Consider the following 15,871-nt stretch of genomic DNA (forward strand, 5'->3'; position numbering starts at 1 on the left):
ACCCACACATGGTCATACGTCCCATCCAGCACAAGTCCAACCTTCAATTCTTTTCCCGCTATTAATTCAAAACCTCTACATTAATTCCTTATAATTAAGTGAAAAATATCTCTTCCTCCTCTTAATTTGTACATGTCAATAGACAAAATTGTTCGTTCTCTAGCAAGGTCGCAGTTGTTACTCATAAGGCGTTTTGTTCAGCGGCATATATTACAACTGTATCACAGATTTGAGGTTATTATAGCAAAAACAAAATTCATTTAAAAACAATAAACAATAATTCCTATATTTATCTGCCAACTCCATTCATTAATTTATTTATTAATAGCCTTAAACACACGATACAAATGCTTGATTTATGATAAAAAAAAATAGCAGACACTAAAATATTATCTCTTATTCGTGCTTCAAATTAAGGCCCTTGCAAATCATATCAAAACTTCCTTAGACAAAAGAAAGCTGAAAGCAAGAATTATTATCATGTATAATTTATTTGACTTTTCTTGAACATGCAGTAATGTTAAATACTTTAATTTTTATAAACTTTGACAATAGTGTCTGTGGCGCAGCGGTAAGATGAGCGACTGACAGCAGCAACATCCCAAGTTCTCACCCCACAGCCGGAGGTTAAAAAAAGTGTGCTATATTAAATGTAACTTAACTTAACTTTACTTCAATTCAATGTGTGACAGTTAATTAAATACATGTAGATATGTTTTTGCCTAACTGCTCGCCTACGGTTTTGTTACGTTGCTGTCAAACTTGAAAACAGATGTCATGTGGATATTATTCATCTAATCTTATAGTAAAACTTGTACATAGATGTCTGTTAGTTATTTTTGATGCTAGATTGTCGTCTCAGTGATGTTTACCCAATATAATGTTTACTGTTAAACATGATAAAAGATACATTGTGGTAAATTTTTGTAGTTAGGCTACTGTCTTATTTCAGTACATTCAACATCTTCTTTAAGATGCAAGAAGGCACACTTGCAATTCTTATTAGTATTTCATTTTGTTTGAATAAATAATGCTGTAATGTTATGTAAGACTTTTTCATTCTTCATACTGGAGTTCATCGCCATGTCTATGCATGACTTAGGTCATGGTGGCAATATTGGACTATCAAAATGTATGTGTCAGCATTATACGAAGATCAAATGTGGTTATTTTCCCATTGGTCCTATCTTCTCGAAAAATAACAAATACATATGATATAAAATATCGTATATTAAAAAGAACGGCTTTTGTTCAAGAAACCAATAACTTCATTTGATGTCTATGCAGTTCGGAATTTGTCAGAAGACGAGTTAGTGTCAAGATGTGCTTCAGATTTCCATAGTTTTTTTCATGTTGTCCACTTTGTACTTCATTTATTTCTAAGTAAGATTTAAAAAAAAATATGTCTTCACTGGGACATCCAGAGCTGAAACATGAAGACCTGCGTTTAGCGGGGACGTAACTCTAAGGATGTTCGTACCCTTTCTTGTAAATAGCGTTCCAATACTCAGCCGGCATATCAAATAGTTCTTTTTAACGAAACAACATGCTTAACTAATGACTAAATGAGGCGTTTAAATAGTGACTTCTTTATACATAACAGAAATTTTGCAATTATTGGACAAAGAAAACACCCTTTTCTTGTAGAAACAAATATACTAAATAGTAATGTGTCGTGGTAAAGTTTGAAAACGTACTTAATGAAAACTAAACCTTTCTAAGTCTTGCAATAGTAATGACTTAAAGAAAGGGTAAACCCACACATGGTCATACGTCCCATCCAGCACAAGTCCAACCTTCAATTCTTTTCCCGCTATTAATTCAAAACCTCTACATTAATTCCTTATAATTAAGTGAAAAATATCTCTTCCTCCTCTTAATTTGTACATGTCAATAGACAAAATTGTTCGTTCTCTAGCAAGGTCGCAGTTGTTACTCATAAGGCGTTTTGTTCAGCGGCATATATTACAACTGTATCACAGATTTGAGGTTATTATAGCAAAAACAAAATTCATTTAAAAACAATAAACAATAATTCCTATATTTATCTGCCAACTCCATTCATTAATTTATTTATTAATAGCCTTAAACACACGATACAAATGCTTGATTTATGATAAAAAAAAATAGCAGACACTAAAATATTATCTCTTATTCGTGCTTCAAATTAAGGCCCTTGCAAATCATATCAAAACTTCCTTAGACAAAAGAAAGCTGAAAGCAAGAATTATTATCATGTATAATTTATTTGACTTTTCTTGAACATGCAGTAATGTTAAATACTTTAATTTTTATAAACTTTGACAATAGTGTCTGTGGCGCAGCGGTAAGATGAGCGACTGACAGCAGCAACATCCCAAGTTCTCACCCCACAGCCGGAGGTTAAAAAAAGTGTGCTATATTAAATGTAACTTAACTTAACTTTACTTCAATTCAATGTGTGACAGTTAATTAAATACATGTAGATATGTTTTTGCCTAACTGCTCGCCTACGGTTTTGTTACGTTGCTGTCAAACTTGAAAACAGATGTCATGTGGATATTATTCATCTAATCTTATAGTAAAACTTGTACATAGATGTCTGTTAGTTATTTTTGATGCTAGATTGTCGTCTCAGTGATGTTTACCCAATATAATGTTTACTGTTAAACATGATAAAAGATACATTGTGGTAAATTTTTGTAGTTAGGCTACTGTCTTATTTCAGTACATTCAACATCTTCTTTAAGATGCAAGAAGGCACACTTGCAATTCTTATTAGTATTTCATTTTGTTTGAATAAATAATGCTGTAATGTTATGTAAGACTTTTTCATTCTTCATACTGGAGTTCATCGCCATGTCTATGCATGACTTAGGTCATGGTGGCAATATTGGACTATCAAAATGTATGTGTTAGCATTATACGAAGATCAAATGTGGTTATTTTCCCATTGGTCCTATCTTCTCGAAAAATAACAAATACATATGATATAAAATATCGTATATTAAAAAGAACGGCTTTTGTTCAAGAAACCAATAACTTCATTTGATGTCTATGCAGTTCGGAATTTGTCAGAAGACGAGTTAGTGTCAAGATGTGCTTCAGATTTCCATAGTTTTTTTCATGTTGTCCACTTTGTACTTCATTTATTTCTAAGTAAGATTTAAAAAAAAATATGTCTTCACTGGGACATCCAGAGCTGAAACATGAAGACCTGCGTTTAGCGGGGACGTAACTCTAAGGATGTTCGTACCCTTTCTTGTAAATAGCGTTCCAATACTCAGCCGGCATATCAAATAGTTCTTTTTAACGAAACAACATGCTTAACTAATGACTAAATGAGGCGTTTAAATAGTGACTTCTTTATACATAACAGAAATTTTGCAATTATTGGACAAAGAAAACACCCTTTTCTTGTAGAAACAAATATACTAAATAGTAATGTGTCGTGGTAAAGTTTGAAAACGTACTTAATGAAAACTAAACCTTTCTAAGTCTTGCAATAGTAATGACTTAAAGAAAGGGTAAACCCATACATGGTCATACGTCCCATCCAGCACAAGTCCAACCTTCAATTCTTTTCCCGCTATTAATTCAAAACCTCTACATTAATTCCTTATAATTAAGTGAAAAATATCTCTTCCTCCTCTTAATTTGTACATGTCAATAGACAAAATTGTTCGTTCTCTAGCAAGGTCGCAGTTGTTACTCATAAGGCGTTTTGTTCAGCGGCATATATTACAACTGTATCACAGATTTGAGGTTATTATAGCAAAAACAAAATTCATTTAAAAACAATAAACAATAATTCCTATATTTATCTGCCAACTCCATTCATTAATTTATTTATTAATAGCCTTAAACACACGATACAAATGCTTGATTTATGATAAAAAAAAATAGCAGACACTAAAATATTATCTCTTATTCGTGCTTCAAATTAAGGCCCTTGCAAATCATATCAAAACTTCCTTAGACAAAAGAAAGCTGAAAGCAAGAATTATTATCATGTATAATTTATTTGACTTTTCTTGAACATGCAGTAATGTTAAATACTTTAATTTTTATAAACTTTGACAATAGTGTCTGTGGCGCAGCGGTAAGATGAGCGACTGACAGCAGCAACATCCCAAGTTCTCACCCCACAGCCGGAGGTTAAAAAAAGTGTGCTATATTAAATGTAACTTAACTTAACTTTACTTCAATTCAATGTGTGACAGTTAATTAAATACATGTAGATATGTTTTTGCCTAACTGCTCGCCTACGGTTTTGTTACGTTGCTGTCAAACTTGAAAACAGATGTCATGTGGATATTATTCATCTAATCTTATAGTAAAACTTGTACATAGATGTCTGTTAGTTATTTTTGATGCTAGATTGTCGTCTCAGTGATGTTTACCCAATATAATGTTTACTGTTAAACATGCTAAAAGATACATTGTGGTAAATTTTTGTAGTTAGGCTACTGTCTTATTTCAGTACATTCAACATCTTCTTTAAGATGCAAGAAGGCACACTTGCAATTCTTATTAGTATTTCATTTTGTTTGAATAAATAATGCTGTAATGTTATGTAAGACTTTTTCATTCTTCATACTGGAGTTCATCGCCATGTCTATGCATGACTTAGGTCATGGTGGCAATATTGGACTATCAAAATGTATGTGTCAGCATTATACGAAGATCAAATGTGGTTATTTTCCCATTGGTCCTATCTTCTCGAAAAATAACAAATACATATGATATAAAATATCGTATATTAAAAAGAACGGCTTTTGTTCAAGAAACCAATAACTTCATTTGATGTCTATGCAGTTCGGAATTTGTCAGAAGACGAGTTAGTGTCAAGATGTGCTTCAGATTTCCATAGTTTTTTTCATGTTGTCCACTTTGTACTTCATTTATTTCTAAGTAAGATTTAAAAATAAAATATGTCTTCACTGGGACATCCAGAGCTGAAACATGAAGACCTGCGTTTAGCGGGGACGTAACTCTAAGGATGTTCGTACCCTTTCTTGTAAATAGCGTTCCAATACTCAGCCGGCATATCAAATAGTTCTTTTTAACGAAACAACATGCTTAACTAATGACTAAATGAGGCGTTTAAATAGTGACTACTTTATACATAACAGAAATTTTGCAATTATTGGACAAAGAAAACACCCTTTTCTTGTAGAAACAAATATACTAAATAGTAATGTGTCGTGGTAAAGTTTGAAAACGTACTTAATGAAAACTAAACCTTTCTAAGTCTTGCAATAGTAATGACTTAAAGAAAGGGTAAACCCACACATGGTCATACGTCCCATCCAGCACAAGTCCAACCTTCAATTCTTTTCCCGCTATTAATTCAAAACCTCTACATTAATTCCTTATAATTAAGTGAAAAATATCTCTTCCTCCTCTTAATTTGTACATGTCAATAGACAAAATTGTTCGTTCTCTAGCAAGGTCGCAGTTGTTACTCATAAGGCGTTTTGTTCAGCGGCATATATTACAACTGTATCACAGATTTGAGGTTATTATAGCAAAAACAAAATTCATTTAAAAACAATAAACAATAATTCCTATATTTATCTGCCAACTCCATTCATTAATTTATTTATTAATAGCCTTAAACACACGATACAAATGCTCGATTTATGATAAAAAAAAATAGCAGACACTAAAATATTATCTCTTATTCGTGCTTCAAATTAAAGCCCTTGCAAATCATATCAAAACTTCCTTAGACAAAAGAAAGCTGAAAGCAAGAATTATTATCATGTATAATTTATTTGACTTTTCTTGAACATGCAGTAATGTTAAATACTTTAATTTTTATAAACTTTGACAATAGTGTCTGTGGCGCAGCGGTAAGATGAGCGACTGACGGCAGCAACATCCCAAGATCTCACCCCACAGCCGGAGGTTAAAAAAGTGTGCTATATTAAATGTAACTTAACTTAACTTTACTTCAATTCAATTTGTGACAGTTAATTAAATACATGTAGATATGTTTTTGTCTAACTGCTCGCCTACGGTTTTGTTACGTTGCTGTCAAACTTGAAAACAGATGTCATGTGGATATTATTCATCTAATCTTATAGTAAAACTTGTACATAGATGTCTGTTAGTTATTTTTGATGCTAGATTGTCGTCTCAGTGATGTTTACCCAATATAATGTTTACTGTTAAACATGCTAAAAGATACATTGTGGTAAATTTTTGTAGTTAGGCTACTGTCTTATTTCAGTACATTCAACATCTTCTTTAAGATGCAAGAAGGCACACTTGCAATTCTTATTAGTATTTCATTTTGTTTGAATAAATAATGCTGTAATGTTATGTAAGACTTTTTCATTCTTCATACTGGAGTTCATCGCCATGTCTATGCATGACTTAGGTCATGGTGGCAATATTGGACTATCAAAATGTATGTGTCAGCATTATACGAAGATCAAATGTGGTTATTTTCCCATTGGTCCTATCTTCTCGAAAAATAACAAATACATATGATATAAACTATCGTATATTAAAATGAACGGCTTTTGTTCAAGAAACCAATAACTTCATTTGATGTCTATGCAGTTCGGAATTTGTCAGAAGACGAGTTAGTGTCAAGATGTGCTTCAGATTTCCATAGATATAGGAAGATGTGGTGTGAGTGCCAATGAGACAACTCTCCATCCAAATAACAATTTAAAAATTAAACCATTATAGGTTAAAGTACGGCCTTCAACACGGAGCCTTGGCTCACACCGAACAACAAGCTATAAAGGGCCCCAAAATTACTAGTGTAAAACCATTCAAACGGGAAAACCAACGGTCTAATCTATATAAACAAAACGAGAAACGAGAAACACGTATATATTACATAAACAAACGACAACTACTGTACATCAGATTCCTGACTTAGGACAGGTGCAAACATTTGCAGCGGGATTAAACGTTTTAATGGGCCCAAACCTTCTCCCTTTTTCTGAAACAATAGCATAACATCACAACATATAAAAACATACGATAAAATATCAATTAGCAGACTTAACTCAATCAAAAAACGTATGATTACACAAAGAACGAATAAATTTGATCTGCGATATCTGAATACAAATGCACAGTTAATTAAATATTAGAGACAAACAGTCATGACCAAAAGGCTATCAAACAAATTCAAACACACTGAGAAATATTTAACCAATCAATGTTCACTTTAGAAAAAAAACCGGTTTTTTATAATCTTGAAGTTTATACAAATGTTGTAAGAATAAGTGAAAAATTGAAGATATTACAAATAATCAAAGCTGGTATACAGCCAAGATCCATATAAATTAAAAATGACAAAAAAGCATTATAAACAGTATCAACAGGTCGAATTAACAAGTAAATACGATTTGAGAGTACACGCAGTTACTGACAGCTAGTTAAAAGCCAAAACCAATTAATAGTAAAAAATCATGCATCAGAGACTAAAATCGACTAAAACACATCACAGGGATTTAGTATTTTAACGTCATTAATAGTCAAAGAAGACATGACTTGTGCAATGCCAAAAATAAATGTATCGACAGGTAGTAGTATAGTGAAGAGCGACTTCTATAGAAATAAAAGTTAACGTGGCTGTGTCCCCTATACATCTCGCCTCAAAAGATAATGAAATTTAGTTATGTTTTAATTTGCTAATGACAAAATCAATATTAGTGCCAATGTGAACTATATTCAGAGATCTAATTACAATATTGGTACGATAACCCTTACTTATAAGTTTGTTTAAAGGTTCGATGAGTTTACAATGATCACATAGTGATTTCCTCGCTTTAAGTACAATATTACCATAAAATTTAGGATGAGAAATACCATCTTTAATAAGCTTTCTACAGGTATAGCCAAATTTACTAATCAAATCTTTGTATCTATGAAAGAATTTAGTAAAAGTTTTAAGTAATTTATGGTATCGAAATCCCTGACACAACAATTTACCAGTGATGCATTGATTACGTTCGTTAAAATCTATGACATCAGAACACACACGGGCAAACCGAACGAGTTGCGATATATAAACACCGTATGATGGAGCCAAAGGCACATCGCCGTCTAAAAAAGGAAAATTAACAATAGGAAATGAAAAATCGTCTCTTTTGTCGTAAATTTTAGTGTGAAGTTTCCCGTTTGAAATTGAAATGTCTAAATCTAGAAAAGGACAACTGCTGCTGTTTATGTTAGATTTAGTTAAAGTAAGTTCGTTTGGGTAAATTTCTGAAGTATATTTAGAGAACTCTGGATTATTCAACGAAAAAATATCATCCAAATAATGGTAGGTATTTTTGAATGTATCAACCAAATGTAACAATGATGGGTCTTTACTGAGTTTGGTCATAAACTGAGATTCATAGCAATATAGAAATAAATCTGCTATTAAAGGGGCACAGTTGGTGCCCATAGGAATACCTACTACCTGACGATACACTTTATCGCCGAAACGTACATAAATGTTATCAAGCAGAAAGTTTAAAGCTTCAATCATATCCTCACATTTCCAGTAAGTGTATCTAGAATACTTTCCTTTTTCGTTACAGAAAAAGGCCTTAAACGAGTTACAGCAAATAAAATTACAATGAGATTTTTCGAAAGACCATTTTATCAAATACAAAAACTTTTTCTTTATAAGATTGTGTGGAAGTGTAGTGTACAGAGTAGAAAAATCATAACTGTCAACAGAATTGTAAGGACCATTGAAAGCATGTATTTTATCTAAAACCTCTAAAGAATTTTTAACACTCCAAAAATTCAGATTTCCATAGTTTTTTTCATGTTGTCCACTTTGTACTTCATTTATTTCTAAGTAAGATTTAAAAAAAATATGTCTTCACTGGGACATCCAGAGCTGAAACATGAAGACCTGCGTTTAGCGGGGACGTAACTCTAAGGATGTTCGTACCCTTTCTTGTAAATAGCGTTCCAATACTCAGCCGGCATATCAAATAGTTCTTTTTAACGAAACAACATGCTTAACTAATGACTAAATGAGGCGTTTAAATAGTGACTACTTTATACATAACAGAAATTTTGCAATTATTGGACAAAGAAAACACCCTTTTCTTGTAGAAACAAATATACTAACTAGTAATGTGTCGTGGTAAAGTTTGAAAACGTACTTAATGAAAACTAAACCTTTCTAAGTCTTGCAATAGTAATGACTTAAAGAAAGGGTAAACCCACACATGGTCATACGTCCCATCCAGCACAAGTCCAACCTTCAATTCTTTTCCCGCTATTAATTCAAAACCTCTACATTAATTCCTTATAATTAAGTGAAAAATATCTCTTCCTCCTCTTAATTTGTACATGTCAATAGAAAAAATTGTTCGTTCTCTAGCAAGGTCGCAGTTGTTACTCATAAGGCGTTTTGTTCAGCGGCATATATTACAACTGTATCACAGATTTGAGGTTATTATAGCAAAAACAAAATTCATTTAAAAACAATAAACAATAATTCCTATATTTATCTGCCAACTCCATTCATTAATTTATTTATTAATAGCCTTAAACACACGATACAAATGCTCGATTTATGATAAAAAAAAATAGCAGACACTAAAATATTATCTCTTATTCGTGCTTCAAATTAAGGCCCTTGCAAATCATATCAAAACTTCCTTAGACAAAAGAAAGCTGAAAGCAAGAATTATTATCATGTATAATTTATTTGACTTTTCTTGAACATGCAGTAATGTTAAATACTTTAATTTTTATAAACTTTGACAATAGTGTCTGTGGCGCAGCGGTAAGATGAGCGACTGACAGCAGCAACATCCCAAGTTCTCACCCCACAGCCGGAGGTTAAAAAAAATGTGCTATATTAAGTGTAACTTAACTTAACTTTACTTCAATTCAATTTGTGACAGTTAATTAAATACATGTAGATATGTTTTTGCCTAACTGCTCGCCTACGGTTTTGTTACGTTGCTGTCAAACGTGAAAACAGATGTCATGTGGATATTATTCATCTAATCTTATAGTAAAACTTGTACATAGATGTCTGTTAGTTATTTTTGATGCTAGATTGTCGTCTCAGTGATGTTTACCCAATATAATGTTTACTGTTAAACATGCTAAAAGATACATTGTGGTAAATTTTTGTAGTTAGGCTACTGTCTTATTTCAGTACATTCAACATCTTCTTTAAGATGCAAGAAGGCACACTTGCAATTCTTATTAGTATTTCATTTTGTTTGAATAAATAATGCTTCAATGTTATGTAAGACTTTTTCATTCTTCATACTGGAGTTCATCGCCATGTCTATGCATGACTTAGGTCATGGTGGCAATATTGGACTATCAAAATGTATGTGTCAGCATTATACGAAGATCAAATGTGGTTATTTTCCCATTGGTCCTATCTTTTCGAAAAATAACAAATACATATGATATAAAATATCGTATATTAAAAAGAACGGCTTTTGTTCAAGAAACCAATAACTTCATTTGATGTCTATGCAGTTCGGAATTTGTCAGAAGACGAGTTAGTGTCAAGATGTGCTTCAGATTTCCATAGTTTTTTTTCATGTTGTCCACTTTGTACTTCATTGATTTCTAAGTAAGATTTAAAAAAAATATGTCTTCACTGGGACATCCTGAGCTGAAACATGAAGACCTGCGTTTAGCGGGGACGTAACTCTAAGGATGTTCGTACCCTTTCTTGTAAATAGCGTTCCAATACTCAGCCGGCATATCAAATAGTTCTTTTTAACGAAACAACATGCTTAACTAATGACTAAATGAGGCGTTTATATAGTGACTACTGTAATATTGTAACTTTCATTCATTCATAAATATCTATAGAGTTCAGAGTTCACGCACGTATTGTGTTGATGGACATAGCAGATAAGGTCGCGTCTTATTGCTTTATGTATTTGTGTTGATTAGTTAGCTCTAGCATTATATTAAAGTATGTTAATCAGTACACATGGCTTGTCTCTCACTTAATATATATAGGCTACCAACGTTACATTGGCGACGAGGATAAAAACAAAAGTTGGAAATGTTAAAAATGTATTTTTATGGATTTATTAATTAGTGACACTGATAATTAAACCATGGCTGCATCTTTGCCAAATTTTCCGAGTTTTCCGGTACATGAAAACAATGCTGAAATAAGGTGGCGTAAATGGATAAGTAGACTTGAAAATTTATTCATTGGATTAAACATAAAGGACAGCAAACGACAAAGAGCACTCTTGCTGCATTACGCTGGAGAAGATGTCAACGAAGTCTTTGATACCCTTGATAATACAGGAGAAGACGTTGATGCCGCTAAACAGAAGTTAACCGCTTACTTTGCTCCGAAAAAGAATACAGAATACGAAATCTACAAATTTAGGCAAGCCAAACAAACATCTGATGAAACTATCGACAGTTTTCACACGAGACTACGCCAGCTAGCTGTAAACTGTGAATTTACTGAAACATCTAAAGAAGTAAAATCGCAAATTATCCAAGGTTGTCATTCAACTAGACTAAGACGAAAGGCTCTTAGGGAAGACACGACCCTTGAAGGATTAATTTCATCAGCCAGAGCGTTAGAACTTTCCGAAAAACAGGCATCAGAAATTGAACAATCAGACAAACAATCCGCAAATGCTGTTAGAAAAGGAGTTGGAAAACGTAGAAACGGACCACGATTTCTACAGACACAAACTGACCAAAACGTAAAGAAAAGAACTACTGGTACTTGCAGAAACTGTGGAGGTGACTTTCCACATGCAAACAAGTGTCCGGCATTTGGAAAAAGTTGCAACTCATGTAAAAAGTTGAATCATTTCGCTTCTGTGTGTAGATCTAAACGTATGGACGGAACTAGTACTTTTAAAAGAAAAGTAAAACAAAGTTGACAATTACGAACATGATGATGATCGTGATAGCAGTTCTGACGATTGTTACGTTTTTGGATTACGAGAAAATACTGTGATAAAGTACAGAAAGGACAACCGAAAATAAACGTGAAAATCAATAATTCTAATGTGGATATTTTAATTGATACAGGATCAAGTATTAATGTTATTGATGAAAGCACATTCGAGAACATCAAGTGTAAACCCAAACTTTCTCACGCTGACACTAAAGTCTTCGCATATGGATCAGACAAAAACTTGAAATTAATGGGAAAATTTCACGCTACGATAGAGACTGACCATAAAATAAAAACCGCACCGGTGTATGCGATGAAAGGAAGATACGGGAATTTATTGTGCTATGACACATCTGTTGACTTAAGCATAGTGCCAGTCATTTCGGCAGTAGCAGATAAACATGAAATATTATGCAATAAATATAGCGATGTGTTCAATGGAATTGGAAAATTAAAAGATGAAAAAGTTGAAATTCATATTGATGGAAGTATAAGACCAGTAATACAACCACATAGGCGTATACCGTTTCACATTCGAAAGCAGGTAGAAGCAGAACTCGAGAAACTCGAAAAACAGGATATAATAGAAAAGGTGGATGGACCAACACCTTGGGTGTCCCCGATAGTTTTGGCCCATAAACCGAAAAACAAGAACGAAATTCGATTATGCGTGGATATGAGGGAACCGAACAAAGCTATTTTGCGTTCACGTCATATTACACCAACACTCGATGATATGATCTTGGATTTAAACGGATCTAAAGTATTCTCGAAAATGGACCTTCGAAGTGGATATCATCAATTGGAGTTAAACGAAGAATCCCGGAACATCACAACCTTCACGACACACGTAGGATTGCGGAGATATAAACGACTCAGTTTTAGTGTTTCATCAGCCGCAGAGTTATTCCAAAACACACTGAGTAATGCACTTGAATGATTAGAAGGAGTCCGAAATATATCCGATGATATTATCGTATTTGGAAGGAACCAGGACGAACATGATAAACGATTGGAAAAATTATTTGCACGACTTAAAGAGAAGAACTTGACATTGAATAAGGCAAAATGTGAATTTAATAAGAACAAACTTGAATTCTATGGTCATATTTTCAGTGCAGATGGCATATCAGCCGATCCAAGAAAAATAAGCGCTATCAGGAACACGACAATACCGAAAGACGTAAGTGAAATTCGTAGTTTCTTAGCAATGACCAATTATGTATGACGTTTCATTCCAAATTACTCAACTATTACTGAACCGCTCCGCAGATTAACAAAGCAGGATTCTAAATGGGAATGGACATCTGAACAACAGGAATCATTTGACAAGCTAAAGAATGAACTTGTTGCTGACCGTGTGATGTCATACTTTGACCCTAACAAAGAAACAATGTTGATAGTAGATGCAAGTCCCGTTGGATTAGCTGGATTATTAATACAAAATGGAAAAATTATCGCATACGCAAGCCGATCATTGACAGACGTTGAAACACGCTATTCGCAAACAGAAAAGGAAGCATTAGCAATTGTATGGGCAATTGAACATTTTCACCTTTATTTGTACTGACAATCATTTACATTGGTATCCGATCACCAACCGCTTGAAACTATATTCAACAGTCCAAAGGCAAAAACACCAGCACGAATTGAAAGATGGAGATTAAGATTACAGTGATATAATTTCAAAGTACAGTATAAACCAGGAAAGGTGAACGCAGCTGATTATTTATCAAGACATCCGACACCGAATACATCAATCGCATGTAAACATTCTCAATTAGCTGAAGAATATGTCCGATATTTAACTGACAACGCTGTGCCGAAGGCAATGACCCTTAATGAGATAGCTGAAAGTACACAAAAAGATAAAGATCTGCAAACCGTAATTACTGCATTAAAATCAAACAGGTGGGACAAGTATGAGAGTAATACGCTAGATACATTCTCAAGATTAAGATACGAATTAACAATCGTTCCCGTTAATGATATGGAGATCATACTTCATGATAATAGAATTGTCATTCCGAAAGAGTTACAGATGCGTGTAATTGACCTTGCACATGAAGGACATCAGGGCATAGTACGTACAAAACAGTTATTACGTGAAAAGGTATACTTCCCTGGAATAGACAAACTAGTAGAACAAACGTGTAAATCATGTATACCATGTTTAGCGTCAACCCCGAAAAATGTTTTCGAACCGTTACAAATGTCTGAGATACCGAATAATGTATGGGAGAATCTCAGCATGGACTTTTGTGGACCATTTCCGAATGGATATTACGTTATGGTAATAATTGATGAATACTCAAGGTATCCTGTAATAGAAACCTTAACCAGTTTAACCGCAAAATCTGTCATACCTCTATTAGACAAAACTTTCTCAATTTTTGGAATACCGAAAGAACGGAAAACAGACAACGGACCGCCGTTTAATTCAGGAGAGTTCCGAAATTTTGCAGATAACATGGGTTTTAAGCACCGCAAAATAACTCCGTTATGGCCTCGCGCTAACGCGGAAAGTGAAAGATTCATGAGAACTATAGGGAAAGCAATTCGTGCAGCTCAAACGGAACATCGCAGTTGGAAGCAAGAAATACACACATTTCTTCGCAATTATAGAGCAACACCACACTCAACAACTAACGTGTCCCCGGCAGAACTTTTATTTGGAAGGAAGATCAATACAAAAATGCAGAACAGTTCAATAAATAACCAAGCCGACAGTGAAGTTCGAAAAGAAGACCACAAGAACAAAATTAAAATGAAATCATACTTCGAGAAAAAACATTCAGTAAAAGTACCTGATTTTACAGTAGGAGATACCGTACTAGTTAAACAGGAAAAGAAAGATAAACTATCTACCCCGTACAATCCTCAACCATTAACAATTAAGAATAAAAAGGGTAGTATGATTACGGCAACGAACGAACAACAAAAAGATATCACTCGCAATTCGTCACACTTCAAAAAGGTTGGGAAATCTAACATAATGACGGATGAGGAAATAGAAGAAATCATTGATGATGACATACCAAACACACCATTGAGAAGATCATCACGAGCAAAACAAACATCGAAACATCTCGATGATTATGTACGTTAAAGAGCTGTGTTACAGGCATAATAATCCTGTGCTCTTTCTGATGTATCAGTTAGGTTTGATGTTGATTTATATGTTTGTGAATTTATGATACAAATCAATTTTGTGGAATTTACTATTCACACTCGTAATGATAGCCTTATCAGATTGATCAGACGATCCACTTATTATATTGACATTACAGTACGCGTACCGAATAATTTACATTTATCACAGACTATAAAGTTCTAATTTTCTATTGATACAATTTTATGCTTCTTATCACTTAATTTGTTTACACAGACAGTTAAAGATTTTATGACTACACAGACAGTAATATAATTAATTAAAGTAGAACTTTAATCTGAGAAAAGAAGAGATGTAATATTGTAACTTTCATTCATTCATAAATATCTATAGAGTTCAGAGTTCACGCACGTGTTGTGTTGATGGACATAGCAGATAAGGTCGCGTCTTATTGCTTTATGTATTTGTGTTGATTAGTTAGCTCTAGCATTATATTAAAATATGTTAATCAGTACACATGGCTTGTCTCTCACTTAATATATATAGGCTACCAACGTTACAACTACTTTATACATAACAGAAATTTTGCAATTATTGGACAAAGAAAACACCCTTTTCTTGTAGAAACAAATATACTAAATAGTAATGTGTCGTGGTAAAGTTTGAAAACGTACTTAATGAAAACTAAACCTTTCTAAGTCTTGCAATAGTAATGACTTAAAGAAAGGGTAAACCCACACATGGTCATACGTCCCATCCAGCACAAGTCCAACCTTCAATTCTTTTCCCGCTATTAATTCAAAACCTCTACATTAATTCCTTATAATTAAGTGAAAAATATCTCTTCCTCCTCTTAATTTGTACATGTCAATAGAAAAAATTGTTCGTTC

The 15,871-nt window shown here is 33.4% G+C and overlaps 1 protein-coding gene across 1 annotated transcript; it reads left to right on the top strand.

Moving 5' to 3' along the window:
- The first annotated feature begins 11,057 nt into the window (after positions 1 to 11,057).
- Positions 11,058 to 14,978, top strand: LOC134684955 (uncharacterized protein K02A2.6-like). Its single transcript, XM_063544278.1, has 4 exons — positions 11,058 to 11,731; positions 11,918 to 12,772; positions 13,142 to 13,400; positions 13,566 to 14,978. Exons 1-4 carry the CDS (start codon positions 11,058 to 11,060, stop codon positions 14,976 to 14,978), a joined length of 3,201 nt encoding a protein of 1,066 aa, XP_063400348.1.
- The last annotated feature ends 893 nt before the right edge of the window (positions 14,979 to 15,871 follow it).

Source organism: Mytilus trossulus, chromosome 9 (genome assembly GCF_036588685.1).
Source record: "Mytilus trossulus isolate FHL-02 chromosome 9, PNRI_Mtr1.1.1.hap1, whole genome shotgun sequence".
NCBI lineage: Eukaryota > Metazoa > Mollusca > Bivalvia > Mytilida > Mytilidae > Mytilus > Mytilus trossulus.